General features: G+C 45.9%; 1 protein-coding gene and 1 long non-coding RNA gene across 3 annotated transcripts in view; both read right to left on the reverse strand.

The window, feature by feature from the left end:
• Positions 1-15,599, reverse strand: part of LOC308619427 — a 118,388-nt gene that overhangs the window by 44,674 nt on the left and 58,115 nt on the right. The window lies entirely within an intron of this gene.
• LOC308618781 (protein SPATA31F1-like) lies at positions 4,500-13,726 on the reverse strand. The gene is given in 7 exon segments (XM_081237055.1): positions 4,500-7,549; positions 7,551-8,911; positions 8,914-9,799; positions 10,081-11,116; positions 11,118-11,231; positions 12,193-12,253; positions 12,760-13,726. Coding segments are annotated over 7 exon segments (3,699 nt in total). The 5' UTR covers positions 12,890-13,726; the 3' UTR covers positions 4,500-7,438.

The raw sequence follows: 15,599 nt of genomic DNA on the forward strand, positions 1-15,599 counted from the left end.
AGCTCATATGAGTGTCTTTGAAAGACAGCAACACAACCACAAACATGAACCATTATATTAAGAGACCTAGTTCCTGAGGGGAATCTTCCTCCCTAAGGAAATTCTTCCCTGAGGATTCTTCAGTGTCTCATTCCTAGATTCACTCTGGATTCCTATAACGCCCAGTGACTGAACTTGGCCATGAGCTCAAAGGCCCATCAATATTGTACCCTGTGGTGTCAAGGCATGAGTAGGTGGGGGCAGAAAGAGGAAGCAATCCACTTTGGAGACTGGATTCCCCATGCTCTACTTCCAGCAAAGCAAGAGCTTCATGCTGATTCAAAGTTTTCAGGAACAAATATACTATCTCATAGTTCGAAAACCAGGCAATGGGAACAAAGTCATGCCTCAATAAAGTAATGTTGAACTGAATAAATGTCTTCTAGATATTAAAACTTAAATGCTAGGGATGTGTGCATCTGCTTGGCCTCTAGCTTATTTCCTGAAAGAGAATTCTGACGGTACATTGGTGGATGGTGAGAAACTCCAAATAGAATATGGGTCCTATCAGCTGGCAAATATCAGACCGGAATGTATCTTCTTTGTTCAAAGTTGAGTAATCAGGAAAATTATATAACATGCAGCATTTGAAAATCAAAGAATATTCTTGCACCAAAAATACAGAGAAAAATTATTCTTATCAATACTATGAAATCAGATAAAAACTTTTAAAGCACATTTGCAAAAACACAGAAGAAAGTAACTTTATAAAATTAATTTTAAAAAAACAATAAAAATAGAACTGAGATGCCAGAGTGATGTAAAAAGGTAGAGAGCAAGGACACAACACAAACTTAAAGAAATCTAACCTTGCAATAGCTAACTAAAGCCCATCTCAAAGGCACTGCAGAGCAGAAGGAACAGAGATAAAGATATGATAAAAAGTTCCAATCAGTTGGCAATTGCTATCATTGAGAAAAACAACATAAAAGTGAGCCTCCTGGCTAATGGCTGAGGAGGTCAGCAAATCCTTTTCCCCAAAACAAGTGCAAACAATCATCTGTGAAACATTTGTGCTTAAAAAACAGCTGAACTTTAAGTAGCAACAGTGGGAGTCTGACGCATTGTCGGCTGAAGCAGCTCCAATCACTCCCCACCCCCTTCAGCTCAGTAAGGTTCTGCCAGGGCAGCAGGCAGGCTGTACTTTGGTGGGAGTTCACTCCATGTGGAGTGGTTGGCAACACCTATGTCCAAAGGCGTTGTTGGTGGAGGTGATGACCTCAGTGATGAGTGATTAAGGAGGGCCAATACCTGCCCAAGGTTGAGGTCATAACTGGGACCAGTATATTTCTGGCTCAAGCTTGGCTAGGGCTGGGGTGAGTGGGAGCAGTGATTAACTGCAAATGAGGACAAAGGGACTTTGGGGGATGATGAAAATGTTCTGAAACCAAAAATCATTGAACTGTTTACCACTTAGCATGTATAAATTTTATATGAAATCGATACACCAATAAAAGTTTTTTAAAACTATATACACAAAGGAAAACTTGCTAGGGTGAAAAAAAAAGTTCCAAATCTACAGCTCTAATGAGCTCACCATGCCCCTGGCAAAAATTAATTTAATGTTGTTCAGTCTTCAACTTGGCAACAGTTTTATTTTCTTGGCAACAGTTTTATTTTCGTGATAAAAACTGTAAGAACTATGATCTTATCCATGCAGGAAAAGAAAGCCAAACAAAAAGATTACTTGCAAAGGAAGAATAATCACACTGAACCCAAGCTTCTCCTGTGCAAAAGTAAATGTCATGATAATAAAAGAAAGAAATTTTTACAGAATTTTAATAGGACAAGCTGAGCTCTCAGAATTATATGCCAGGCTAAGATGTAGCTCTTGTCAAGGGAATAGAAATTTAATCAACGGTGCTCATTTGATGTACAAAAGAATTAGTTTATAGTTACAGTTGATTCCTCTGATTAGCAAACTGCATACATTTCAGATAAAGTTTAATTTGTAAACAATATTTTCCCCAATACTTCATAGAAACACATCTATTGCAAATCTGAGGACTCAAGTTCAATTGCCTTCAGTGACAGGCAAGTAACACAAATGCAGGGAGAAGGTCAGGTGTATTTCCATGGTATGCCAGACTCATCATTTTGGGAGTTTAGTGCTACTCTCGATACTTAGCTTCTGCATCAGGGACACTTTAGGGAATGGTGAGGACTGTGGCAAACTGGAGTGAGTTCCAGAAGACTGACACTTTTCAAGAATGAAAAAACAAAACCTTATTGCTGGGTCTTTTAATTTTTCAAATCAGATTACCTAGATTTTTATATTAAAAAATCTTCAGTTTACTCATCTGAAAATAGTTTGTCCAGAATCAGTGGCTTTCATGCTGTTTTATGCCATAGAAACCTTTCTTCAAATTAAATTCTCCATAAAACACAAAAATATGAACCACAGCTAGATTATCTTTCAAATATCTATGATTCTATGGGATCCTAAATAAGAGTTGGCCGAGTAATCTCTTATCTAGCTGGTCAGCATATTTACCTCATGCCAATTTAACCCATTAGGTTAGCTCAAGTTAACATGTATTAAGTGATTAGTATGGACCGGACACTGTGCCTTTATGGATGCATGATCCTACCATTGGCAGTCATACATACCTATTTCAGGGCAGGGAAAGCAGAACACCACAGAGGACATAGAAAACCCTGTTTCTAGAGGAGGAGGGGGAAAACGTCAGCCAAGGGCACATTTCCGTTGTGCCTTAAAGGATGGGTTAAGTTTTTCCAAGCAGAAATGGGTGTCTAGAAAAGCCTGAAGAAACACATATAGGTGTGAAAGTACATAATACCTCCAGGGAAAGTGAGATAGCTGGTATACAAAGGAAACAGCACCCAGAAATTAGGCATTCACCTGTTTACTGGTAATTGAGTTATACTAATCAGTCATTTTCTTACCGTGTTTGCATGGAGGAGAAAAAACAGACCTCAGAGTGGTGAGGATGTAAATCCTAGCTTACATGAATAAAACATTTGTATAATTATATACTTTAAGTTAGAATCACAAGGATAATCTGTTATTTTAAATTGTTTTCTTTTTGAGTTAACATATTTTAATCCTAGAAATTAAGACTAGAAATGTTGATGAGGATCAAACCCATATTTTGTGTAAAAATCTGTACACTTTTGTTATAAATATTTATAAAATTTAAGAGGATTTGGCTTATTAAAATAAGATTATCCTTATTGTTCTCTCACATGGTGCAGGATGCAGCATCTCTGTGGGGTTTATTCCTGTGCCCGTCCTGTGTTTGTTGCCCTGTGTGGGCTGCAGTGAGGAGGTACAAAAAGGAAGCAGCCACGCTCCCTGCTCGCTAGGACTTAGTGTTTCACAGAAGTGATTTTGTGGAGAAGCCATTCTCCTCCACTGCAGGAAGGCAGTTGCCTTAAATTCTCTCTACAGAATTCTGAAATGCTTTCCTCAGAGACCAGGAGAAGGGCTCCAGAAGGTCAAAACCTTTCGCCATGACAATGTGGTACCTCCGAAGGCAGAGGAAACTCCAAAGTTCCCAAGCAAGCATTGACGTACTCCTAGAATCTACCACCAATTCTGGAAGAGTAAATACTTGAGTTTGTGCCCTGCCATGAGAGTTTTCATTCTGATTTTACCTCTTGAGCCTAGGGGGAGCTGGAAGGTGGGGCTTGTGCTAGGGTTACAGGATGGAATGAGCAAGGCTTCATCCCTCTACAACATCCTGCGTGAATTATAGGCTCTGACCCTGTCTTCTCTCAGCTCTTAACTCTGCTGAGACTTGAGAATCCTGAAGGTCTTGGTTCCAGCTCATCTCTCTACCCCCAGGGGCTGGGCCCCCAACCCTTAGGCACAGAATCACCATTCAGAGGAGGGACACATTCATGCTTCTTCCCATCTGGCTTTTCTGCATCCTGCTAGCAGTGGATACACTGTGCTAAGTGCTGAGTCCTATCAGAGGAAGAGATTCCTGCCCCCACCTCCTGGTTTGACGGTATGTTGAGCCATCTTGGGTTTCCTTAGGAAACACTGAGGCGGGGGCATCCCACAGTCCCCCATACCACACCATGAGGAAGCCACAGCACTTTCTGCCCTTACTCTCTCCTCTGTGGTAGGTCAGAAAGTGGGACTACAGAGGTGCCAACTTCTGAGAGAAATGAGGTGTCCAAAACAGAGTTCCCTCCCAACCACTCAGGGCAGCCTCTTTGTCTTTCTGCTTCCCAGTTGTCTCCTCCAAACACCAAAACTCCCTGGTCCCCGGCTGAACACTAGGATGCCATACCTGTTACCACGTGATCACCAACTTCAACTCTTTGTTCTGCCCACCTGGGCTCACATGCTGCCATCAACTCCTTAGGCCCTAATAAAAAACCTTGCCATGGCAACTTCCAGAAGTCCTTTTTGTCTCCAGCTTTGGCTCTATGGATCAGCCCCTCCCCCCAGCCATGATCCTTCCCAGTTCCTCATTCACCCTCTTAGGTATTTGCCCTGCTCTCTTAATTGTAGAAAAACCACTCTTCTCATGAGACACAGAGTCCCTCCACATTACTGTCACCTTGTCTCTACTTACCATCAGTGAAACGTCTGTGCTTTTAGCCAAGGCCAACCCTTCAACCTGTGACTCACTCCTATTATGTTACTGCTGCACCACAACATTGCTCTAGCATTTCTCCCTCTCTCCCCTCCATCATCAGCTTATTCCTCTAGACTGGATCTTTTCCGTCAACATCCAACATGCTGGATCTCCTACCTTTAAAAAGCCCTCTTGACACTATCTCATTTTTCTGCCCCTCTGTGGAACAAAGCTCCCTAAAGCAGTTGATTACACTTGCTATCACCAATTGCTCTTCCTCTCTCTCGAATCCACTCCCGTCATGCTTTTACCTTCACTTCTCACCTGACTCTATTCTTCTCAAGGCCATGAATGATCTCTGTGTTAAATCTAACGATCAACTCTGAATCCTCATCTTACTTGGCGGATTGGCGACTTTTCACGCAGTTGATCACTTTCTCCTTGAAATACTTTCCTCTCTTGCCTTCCAGTATGCCACACTCTCCTGGTTTTCCTCCTACCTCACTGGCTGCTACTTCTCAGTCTCTGCTTATTTGTTCCTACTTTGTCCTCCAAATTCTTAATGTTGAGGTGTCCCAGAGCCTGTCTTTAGACCTTCCCTTCATTTACAATCATTGCCTTGGTGATCTTATCCAGTCTCATGGTTTTACGTATCTTTCTCCCTTCTTTCTCTCCCTCCCTCCCTCCCTTTCTTCCTTCCTTCCTTCTTTCCTTCCTTCTTTTCCTTCCTCTTTCCTTCTTTCTTTCTTTCTTCCTTTCATTCTTCTCCTCCTCTTCCTCCTTCATATTCATCTTCATCATCATCAACATCATCATTCAATCTTAATCTTTCTATCTAGTCTTCTACAGCCAGGACCTTCCCTGAGGACCATCAAATTTCTGTGCTGAGAATAGACTGTTGGAAGTATGGTCTCAGGCAGAAGCTGGGAGATTAGTTACGACGCTACTGCAGGAATCATAGCAGCAGAGTGAGTGAGAGACGTCATCATGTTCTGAATTCATTTCAGAAGGTAGAGACAACAGGATGGACTGGATATGGACAGTTAGGGAAACAATATCAAGGATGACACCAATGTTTTTGTCCTGAACAACTAGAAAGATGGAGCTGCCATTAAGTGATGTTGGGAATACTGTGATTGGAGACTGTTTCATACGTGTAATTAGATGATGGCTTGGATCAGGGAATCAGGAGTTCATTGTTCTATAGTTTGAGGTGAATATTAGACATTCAAGTATATGTGTTGATTAGACAATTTGGGCATGTGAGAGTATCCCATGCAATCATGAGCTCCATTGTGCAAGTCCTGTGTCTTTGTCATGTTAGCTATGGTCCCTTGCATATAGTAAGTAAATATTTTAACCGAGTGTAAGATATTTCTCAAAATTATTTTTTAAATTCTTTTTTGTCCAGTTTTGAGATATAATTGACATACAGCACTGTATAAGTTTAAGGTGTACAGCATAATCAAGGTTATTTTTATTGTGAACTGAGGTCCTCATGAGCTGAGTACCCAGTAATCGTGTGTCAGCATTCCCTATTCCATAGCACTCATCATACTAATGTAATGATTTGTCTGCCTCCTAAGCCCAGACTTTCAATTCAAGTACTATTAAGGTATTATTATGCCACCACTATCCTAAGCCCTGGGGATATGAGACACTATTGTATTATTTAGGCAAGAATGGATGAGTAATCTAACAAGCAGAGGCAGTAAACACAGAAAAAAGGGGGCAAAGTTGAGATATATCAAGATTAGAACACAGTCATTGACTTCATGTTTGAGCTGAGCAAAAACACAGATTTATAGTTATACCAATCCCTGACACTGGAAAACAGTTTTGTGGGGTTGAGGGTGAGTATTCAGAAATTGTAAATTAATATGCATTGCCTTTGAAAACAAGGCTCAACTCACTGCTCTTCATCACACTATGGACAACAGACCAAAACTCAGTTTATTCATCTCCATTCCCTAAAAGCACTTGGGTATTGGGTTGGCTTCCTGGCTCAAGGTTCTTTAGAGTGCACAGCTAACCAGCCTTTTCTCTTATCATGCCCTCTTCAGGAACATGTCAACTTCTACCCCAGATATTCAGACCTCCATCTACATGCTCTCCCTCCCTGCTTCTCTCCCTGCCTACCCTTGGGAGTGGGGACCAGCCCCTCTCCATGTTCTACTGTGATCTTCATTCCCAGTGTCATTCAGTCCATGCAGCTGATAGACAGTGGAGGTGGGATAGAGGCAAGAGAGCTACAGCGGCCTCCCAAGTGAGTTCTCCAGAAATATCTAACCAATAACCAACAGGGAGCAGAGAGGGGAGACTCTATCATTTGCTTTTGACGGTTGTCATATTATCTATATGCTGTTGATAAACACAAAGCACCTGCTCAAGGCTGGAACACTGGCACTCTCCTAAAAACCTCCCTTCCAGAGTGTGGGCACATATAGAAGTCATCAGTGAATTTTGCCTGTGAGATTCCTGGCCACTCCTCCTTGACAGTTCTAGCCTCATGTCCACATTGCTCCTCTGGGCCGAAGGACACCATGATAAAATTCAAGCCTGACCTCTACCTTCAATGTACCTTAGACAAGGGCCTTCCCTCTCTGTTCAAGTCCCTTTACCCGTAGTCCAGGGTGGGGGTGGGGTGGAATGCTACGCAGCTTAAGTGTGGGTTAAAGCCCCTTCCCCAGATAGGAAGGACATTTACCTCCCTTATGCCTTCCCTGAACGCACCGCAGTGGAGAGAAGGAGCAGATGCACACCTCTCTACTTAGAGACACACAGTGTATTTTGGGTGGCACCTCTGTCCACCTGCACGTCAATGAAAATGACAGTAGCAGTCCTCTTCAAGGAATGCTGACGTTGGATAGACTACAAAGTCTCTTGACTGAGTTGGGTCCTCTTGAGCAGACCAGTGCTTCCCTCCGAGGTGAGAGTTGGGAATTAGGGTGGGTTCCCTGGTTGGGTGACACAAGCCACTCGAGGGCAGCGGCAGGGGATGCCCAGGACTGAGGCAGAGTGGAGTTGATGGGAGCGGGGGCGGTGCCGGAGCTTACTGTCTGGGGAGTGGGGCACATCCAAGAACGCCAAGCCCACCTGCTTCTCAGTGGGCGGAAACTGGGCCTTAGGGTCCCCTCTTGTCTTCTCCATCTTAGTTTGCCCCTTGGGACTTCTGGCTGAAGCCAGGCTCTTTTCCACATTTTCTTTTCTGGGGTTGGCCACTTTCTCAGATGTGGAGGACATGGACTCCTCATGCCCTTTGCCTTTTGTCTTGGGGTTAATAAAGTGCAGAAAAGATTTCATCTTATTTCTCCAGCCAGATTCTGAAAAGCTGGGCCTCTTTTGAGTACGGCCTTGCATCACCTGCCCCTGAAAAACCTGACCTTGTAAACTTTGGCCCTGCAACGGCTTACCCGGAGTGAGTTGGCCCAGGAAAGGCTGGCCCTGTGACACCTGAGGCACCACAGGCTGGGCATTCTCAGGAACCCTTGCTGGTTTGAGGATGACATTGAGCTTGGCTTGACTGTCTTGCAGGTCATTCTTCTCAGAGTCTTTCCCCCCAGGGACTCCAGGAGGTAGCTCTGGGAGTTTAAGCTGAGGGCGATGCTGGGGACAGTGTTGACAGGGAGCACCAGGGTGAAAGCGATGTCTCCGTCGCCAGGGGCTGCAGTGTGTCCCATTCAGAAGCATCCCTTCTGGCCTCTCGGTTTCAGCAGAGTGGCTTTTCTTTCTTGTGGAGGAGACTGCAAACGCGGCACCCCCTTCTCTGTGGTCCCCGGCCGATTTGGGTTTGCCTGATTCCTCTCTCTTTTCTGCCAGTGTGGGTACTTGGGCTAAGTCCTTGCTCTTGTCAGGGCTTTGGGGCTCAGGGCTCCAGGGCTCCTTCAGGCTGTGGTTGTTCACACTGGCCTCCAGCTGACCACAAAGCACCTGGGCCTCTGTCAGGTCCCCACTGGGTTGAGAGATATTGGAAGCCCAGTGGACAGAACCATGGGATACTGCACTGGAACTGGGTTGCTCCTGTTTCTGATACACTGCCTTCAACTCAGTGGCCAGCTGTTCTTTGAGATAGAGGCATTCTGGATCTGGGGCACGTGGCATATCTCGTGGGATGGGGAGTTCCTGGAGCAGTGTGTTTCCTGGGTTGTTTAGACTCCCAAGAGACTCCTGTGTGCATATGTTCTCTAAGGTTGCTACAAGTTGTTTCCTGGACTTCCTTGCCTTTATGGGAATTCCCAGTTGTATCTCTAGCCTCTTCTTTCTCAGATGGAAATTTAGTTTGGCCAAGATGTGTTCTCCAAGTGAGGAGGGCCTCGCAGGCTCTGTCTTTCTAGAGGCACCATCTCAATTACTTCTTCCACCTGCACTTCAGCCTGGAATTCATCTGCAATGTCTGCACAAGCCTTGTTGGCATCTTGAAAGCCTGACCCAGGACTTAGACCCTGCTCTTCAGGTGAGGTCATCTGAGTCAGAGGTTCTGTTGGGAATTTGATAGGCCTAGGTACCATCTCTGTGATCATAGCTTGGGAAGTGACTGCTGGGGCCATGACCCTAGAGGGAGCCACATAATAAAGAGCCGGCAGCCCTAACAAGAAGGCCAGACACTTGTGCCGTAAAGTTGTCTCCAGTTTCTCAATGGCTCCCTCGGACAGGGCTCGGAGCAGCTTAGGACGTTCAATGACAGCATCTGGTGAGGTTTGTTGCTGCTGATCAAGGGCCGTTGGCATCCAGGGTGTAATTTTCTGTTGTAGGTCCGAGTCACTTGCTGCCTGTAGTTCCAGGGGCTTGCTTTCTGGGATGCAGGTGAAGGGAGCCACTTCCAGGCCCCCAGGAATTATGCACTCCCAAGAGCTATATACACAGGCAGGGATGTTGCCCTGGTGAATCTGCCCACATTTGGAGTCGATATGGCTCTGCAATATTGCCTTGGTCTGGTCAAACAAGTGTGGCATGGGGACTGTCACTGGGTCCACAATGGGTGAGAATGGGTCATCAGCCCCAGCGGACTCTAGAGATGTAGGCCGGGGACCATTCACACTGTCTAGGGACGTGCTGCTCCGGGACATAGTCTGCTGGTTAGTGGGGGACAGGAACAATTGAATGGACTGTTGGATCTTCTGCGGCAGGCCCCGGCGGTGGTGAATCAACTGTCTCTGGAGGTGGAATTCCAGCTGCCTCCTGGCATGCTGCTGCGGGAAGAATGGGACCTACTTGAGAATGGACTTGAGGATATGGGGAGGGGGAAGGGTAAGCTGTGACAAAGCGAAAGAGAGGCATGGACATATATACAGTACCAAACGTAAGGTAGATAGATAGTGGGAAGCAGCCGCAGAGCACAGGGAGATCAGCTCGGTGCTTTGTGACCGCCTGGAGGGGTGGGATGGGGAGGGTGGGAGGGAGGGAGATGCATGAGGGAAGGGATGTGGGAACAGATGTATATGTATGACTGATTCACTTTGTTATAAAGCAGAAACTAATAAAAAAATGCAAAAAAAAAAGGGTCCTTTAAGCGGGGCTTGGACATGTTCTCATTCATGGAGAGGCCTTGAGAACCCAAGAAGGTGTCACCCAGGGACTCACTGTGCAGAGAAGGAAGACCACAGAATAGCTGGCTATATTTCGGTTGCACATGGCCCACTGAGTCATTAGCCTGTTGCCCAGGCATTAGATAAAGGCCACTTAATTCCTTAAGGGCTGAAGAGGGCAAGGCAAGAGCCATATGGTTTGGGATTTGCTGGTAACAGTGTATTTGTTCTGGGTCCATAATGGACCATTCAGAAACCCAGAAGGCCTGGGTAGGCTGGCCAGCCATACATGGACCCCAGTTCTGGTATGAAATGGTCCCAAATCTCTCAACAGAGAACTGAGAAGTATCATTCTGAATGAAAGAAACTGGTTGGTTATATACAGGTTGGTAAAATAATGGTGGATTTGGCATAAGCTGCCTCAGAGACTCTTCCACACATCTGGGGAGCCCCCACCTCTGGAAATGCATCCATTTTTTTACATGTAGCTCAAGAAGCCTCAGGACTTCAGGACTCAGGGACGGCAGGTGGGCAGGGAGGACAGTGACCGTCTGCAAGGCCACAGGATGTATCAGGGTAGTAATTTCTTGGTTCAGGGTCAGCGGAGAGACCTGGGAATTTAAAGGCTGATGGCCTTGGTTCTCACAGACAAGGTTGAGGTTGCTCTGCATCATCTCCTGCAGCTTCACTGAAACCCTAGGTTCCTCAATCCTTGAAGAAAACATAGTCTCTGGGCCCCTGGGCATCTCTGGCACTTGAAATCCCTGCCTTAGCATGAGGTGTTCAGCCCAGAAATCATGGATGCTGGCTGCACCAGTTGACTGCGCAGCTGACTGGGTTAAGGATTTCTGTGACACTGTGAGGGTAGCAGATGGAAGTGAAAGGTCTTTGGAGTGTGGGCCATGCTCCAGACTCTGTTCAAAAGACACATTAGACATGGACAAAACCTCTAGGCAAGAAGAGCCCTGCGATGACCCCCCTGAAGTGGGGGAGATCAGTGTTCTCACCCACCACTACCTGCTGAAGCTCCAGAGCCACAGCGTTGCAGGTTTGGCAGCAGGGATCTGCACACAGGATCTGCCGCACGCTCCCCTCCTGAGGAAGCCAGTCCTGGCTGGGAAGGGAAACATGGCAACCGTTTGTAACTCATGGAATGACATCTGCCTCTTTTCAAGTGTGTGGCCTGGAGATTGACACTGCCCCCCTTAGCCCTGTAAACTCTGAGGCCTGCACCCACTGGGTGTTTACTCATCTACTTGTCTTCCTAGGGAAATGTCATTTGGCAAGTTATGGTGTGCTGGGCTGAGAGCCTGGGGCTTGTTGGGCAAAGTCTCAGACAACTGAAAGGAACGCAGGGCCTTGAGAGCCTGGGAGGTGGGTGAGTTCTCTGCTGACCTGTGCTGAGAAGCTGAACTAGGAGAAGGCAACCAGGCAGATGGGGGAGCCCATGGTTACCTGATGGTGCAGCACCAGGAACATCACCAGATAGAACCTGGAGTCAGCCTCATTTGGGGCTACGGAGGTCCTTGTGGGAACTCTGCATTCTGGGGATTACAGGGCATACACAACATCTCTTGGAAGCCAATCCCTATTCTCTAGAGATCTTAAGAGGGGGATAATATGACAAGCTCCTGCCCGAGGGCTGTCCCAGGAACTGGCCTCCCTGAAGATAAAACCAGAGGAGGTATGTCAGCAGGGTCCAGGGGTCTGCCCTTGAAAGGGTCTAGCTGTAAAGAGAATATGAAAATGATGACTAATTTATGCACTTAATTATCTAGCCTCCTAACTTGTCTTGTGGTTGAGTGAAAACCCATGTAGTTTTAAATCCTGCACTAGTCAAATCCTGAATTCCAGGACCTTCGTGAGCCTAGCCCAGAGCAGAACTGCAGGACTCCTGTCTCCTGAGACGTCTGATCCCACCCTCTCCTCTGGGAACCCTCAACCAGTGTCCAGGCTCCACTGTGTCTGGCTACCTCCCAGCCATTATGCTCCTCCCCGACCCTGCCCCAGGCCAAGTGGAGAAATGATCACAGGCCAGGCTGGGAGTTGGGAGACTGCAAAGAGCAAGAGATCACCTTCTCATGACAGACAGCAGCTCCCATGGCTTCTCAGCTTCTTCCCGGGAAAGTCTCCTAGCTGAGAAACCAGGAGACAGTGTTACATGGAACGGGAGAGGGTTCAGGGACATCCTACAGGAAGCTGGAGATCTTTGAATGACAGGAGACTGCAAACCCCAACAGCCAGTGCTCTGACGCACGTCTGACTACAACGTAACCAGGTATGACGTGCTCTCCTGGACCTCATCTCCTGTGACCTTCACAACCACACTGTGAGTGAGACAGCACCATCGTGCCCATTTTATGGATAACAAGACTGAGAGCTGAAGCGACGTTCACTGGGTCATAAAACTAGTAAATGACACAGTTAAGGACAGAGCCCTTGCTTACTCACTCCCCTACTTCCTCTTCACTCCCAGGGGTAAGGTGGAGAATTCTGGAATATTCCCAGGCTCTGATTTCCCACCCAAAAAAGTCTTCTGGGAGAATTTGTCCACTTGGGGAACTGGGCCTTCAGTGGTTAGAGCACTTGGTGCCTGGCACCAGGGGTCATTGAGGGACAGGGTTCATGGGAGCCTCACCCACAGTGGAGAGAAGTCAGAGCAGAGACTGGGACGTTACCTCTTGATGTTTTATCTTTAGCCCTTTGTTTGACTCTCCGGTGACGCTGAAAGGCAAAAGAGAGTGTGAAGCTGGGGTGCTCTCTTCTTTTCATGTCTAAACTGAGACAAAACCTGCAAATATTTCCCTAGCTTTTTCTGTGTTCCAATTTTACACATTCTCCTACCTTGCTTTTTCCTACTCTACCTTTTTCACACCATCATTTCCTTTCTCTTATTTCTGATTCATTTTTAGGCTCTTCATACTCCATACCTCCACCCCCATTCCCTGAACAAGTTCTGTGGAGAGATCAGGATAAGACAAGAGAAAGGGAGGAACAGAATAAAGGATGGGTGGCACAGTAGCCAAAGGACTTTAGCCATCCAAGGCCCTAAATGTCCACCAACCAGAAGAATCACCCAAATATGAAGCTGTTCTGGGATCCAATGAGGAAACTTCCTCCATTAAAAAAAAAAAAAACAGGGGTAAGGGGTTAAGAGTAACAAGAGACAGTGAGGGGATAAAACCTTGTTTAAGGCTTAATTGGTTCAGTCGTAGTCATAGCGTTTCCCTACCCAGCAGCAGCTCCTGTTAGGTCCCAATCTTAAATCTTGGTAATTCTTTCTCACTTGCCAAATAATTAATGCAATAATGATGATGCAGCCATAAGTGTAAAGAGGATATCCAACATCCCACAGAATAAAGGTAGGCCTCAACATAATCTAAACCTCACTAGCCATCCCCCTTTCTAGGCTTCCTAGGCTTTCAGGGTCTTAGAACCTAATGCCTCCAAATTCTAGACCTATCATCTCTGCCTCACAGAGCACAGAACCAGACCAGTAGACTGCATCACAAAGCCCTCCTGTTTCCCGTCATGCATAGCATCACAGACCTTTATTTGTCTAGGAGAAACTCATGTGACACAGTGCAGAGCCTGAGCCTAAAGGTGCCAAGTCACAGGAAGCAAATACTCTTCCATGCTCTATTCTCTATATCCTATTGGCTCAGCCTTCTTCTTTCAGATAACAGTCTGGCATCTATCCCCAGATAACTGAGTCTGCCCTAAAACAGACAGTGGCTACTGTCTCTCTTCCTCCTACTACAGAGGAACTCCATGAACTATATCACCTGTACTGGGAAGATAACTAGAAAACACACAAGAGGACAGTGCACACATTGTCTTGTTAAGTCTTGGACGGTGAAGGTTTTGATGCCACAGGCAATAGGTGGTCAGTATCAAGAGGTTCAGGAAAAGAACAGTGATTAATGTGTCAAGGAAAGGACATAGCTTCTGTTCTTTTAAATAACTTACTGAGAGTTAAAGAAGGAGTCCTCCCAGTCTCATCCCTAAGCTGGACAGTGTCAAAGGTACAAAGACATTTGAGTTATGTTACCTGCCTGCTCTCAAGACACTTAAAAACCTAGTTTCAAAGACAAGATTAATTCACAATCAAGAACCCACCTTATTAAGAGTTGAATCAAGAACCAGCCTTACTAGGAGTTGGGAAAGAGAGGTGTAGGGAGTTATTTAATGGGTACAAAGTTTCTGTATGGGATGATGAAAAAGTTCTGAAAACGGACGGTGGTGATGGTTGCACAGCACTGTGAATGTCCTTAATGTCAGTGACAAGTACACTTAAAAGTGGTTGGGCCTCCCTGGTGGCGCAGTGGTTGAGAGTCCGCCTGCCGATGCAGGGGATACGGGTTCGTGCCCCGGTCCGGGAGGATCCCATATGCCGCGGAGCGGCTGTGCCCGTGAGCCACGGCCGCTGAGCCTGCGCGTCCGGAGCCTGTGCTCCGCAACGGGAGAGGCCACAGCAGTGAGAGGCCCGCGTACCGCAAAAAAAAAAAAAAAAAAAAAAGTGGTTAAAATAGTAAAGTTTATATTGAGTATATTTTACCACAATTTAAAAAACAAAAGGCCAAGAAAACCCAATCGTTAGCATGAGGGGATTTTTTGCTACCTATAAGGAAGAATATTCTGAAAATAATTTGGCAAAAAAATGGATTAGTGAATGTTTTTCTTAAATGCCCTTTTTTTACAGAACAAAATAAATACAAAATAGATCCTTACATTTAAGATAATTTAAGAAGAGTCTCACCCTGAAGACGGGATGAATTTGAGCCATTTCAACATCTTTCCTGAACTTGTAAATTCCATAATACAGGAATGAGAAGACTTTTCCAACTAAAGAGCACTGAATGACAGGGAAACAATCATCAGTGAAAAAGCATCTTGCATCAGCTTTTTAGCAGTAGATCAAGATACGTACAAAGTGGCTTGAATCTTTTATTACTGTTGTTATTCCTATCAAACCAAGCTCCAGCTTCCTGCAGCTGCTGCCGGCCTCTATGCTGCTGCAAAGGTTCTCAGTCTCCCGTTAACCTGACCCGGTATGGCACTGCGTGGTGCTTGGGGTCCTCCTTCCCTGGACTATGAATGTAGGTAATTAATAAACTTCATTCAGTCTTATAGGTCCAGTGTCAGATGTTGCTCGTTCGGCCATCCCCAGAACCCCAGGGTTACCAATGGAATGAAGAGGAGGTGCATAGAACACTATATCTCCTACACAACCAGCTCCTGCTTTCTGCAGCTACTGCTGCAACACTGCTTAGTCTTCCATTAGCCTGACCTCTTTGCCCCAGACAAAATCACCACATTTGGCAACATTGGCACCAGCTCCAACGAGCATACTATTTACTTAACAGATAATCCACAGCCACTGTCATCCCACCAAACTGTTAAAACCATATGCTGCAAACTGCTCTATAGCAACTTATCCACCCTTGCTCCTCTGTCTCAGAGCTGAGGTAGAGTCAAATGA

Source organism: Mesoplodon bidens (assembly GCF_964165515.1).
Source record: "Mesoplodon bidens genome assembly, chromosome: 6".
Classification (NCBI taxonomy): domain Eukaryota; kingdom Metazoa; phylum Chordata; class Mammalia; order Artiodactyla; family Ziphiidae; genus Mesoplodon; species Mesoplodon bidens.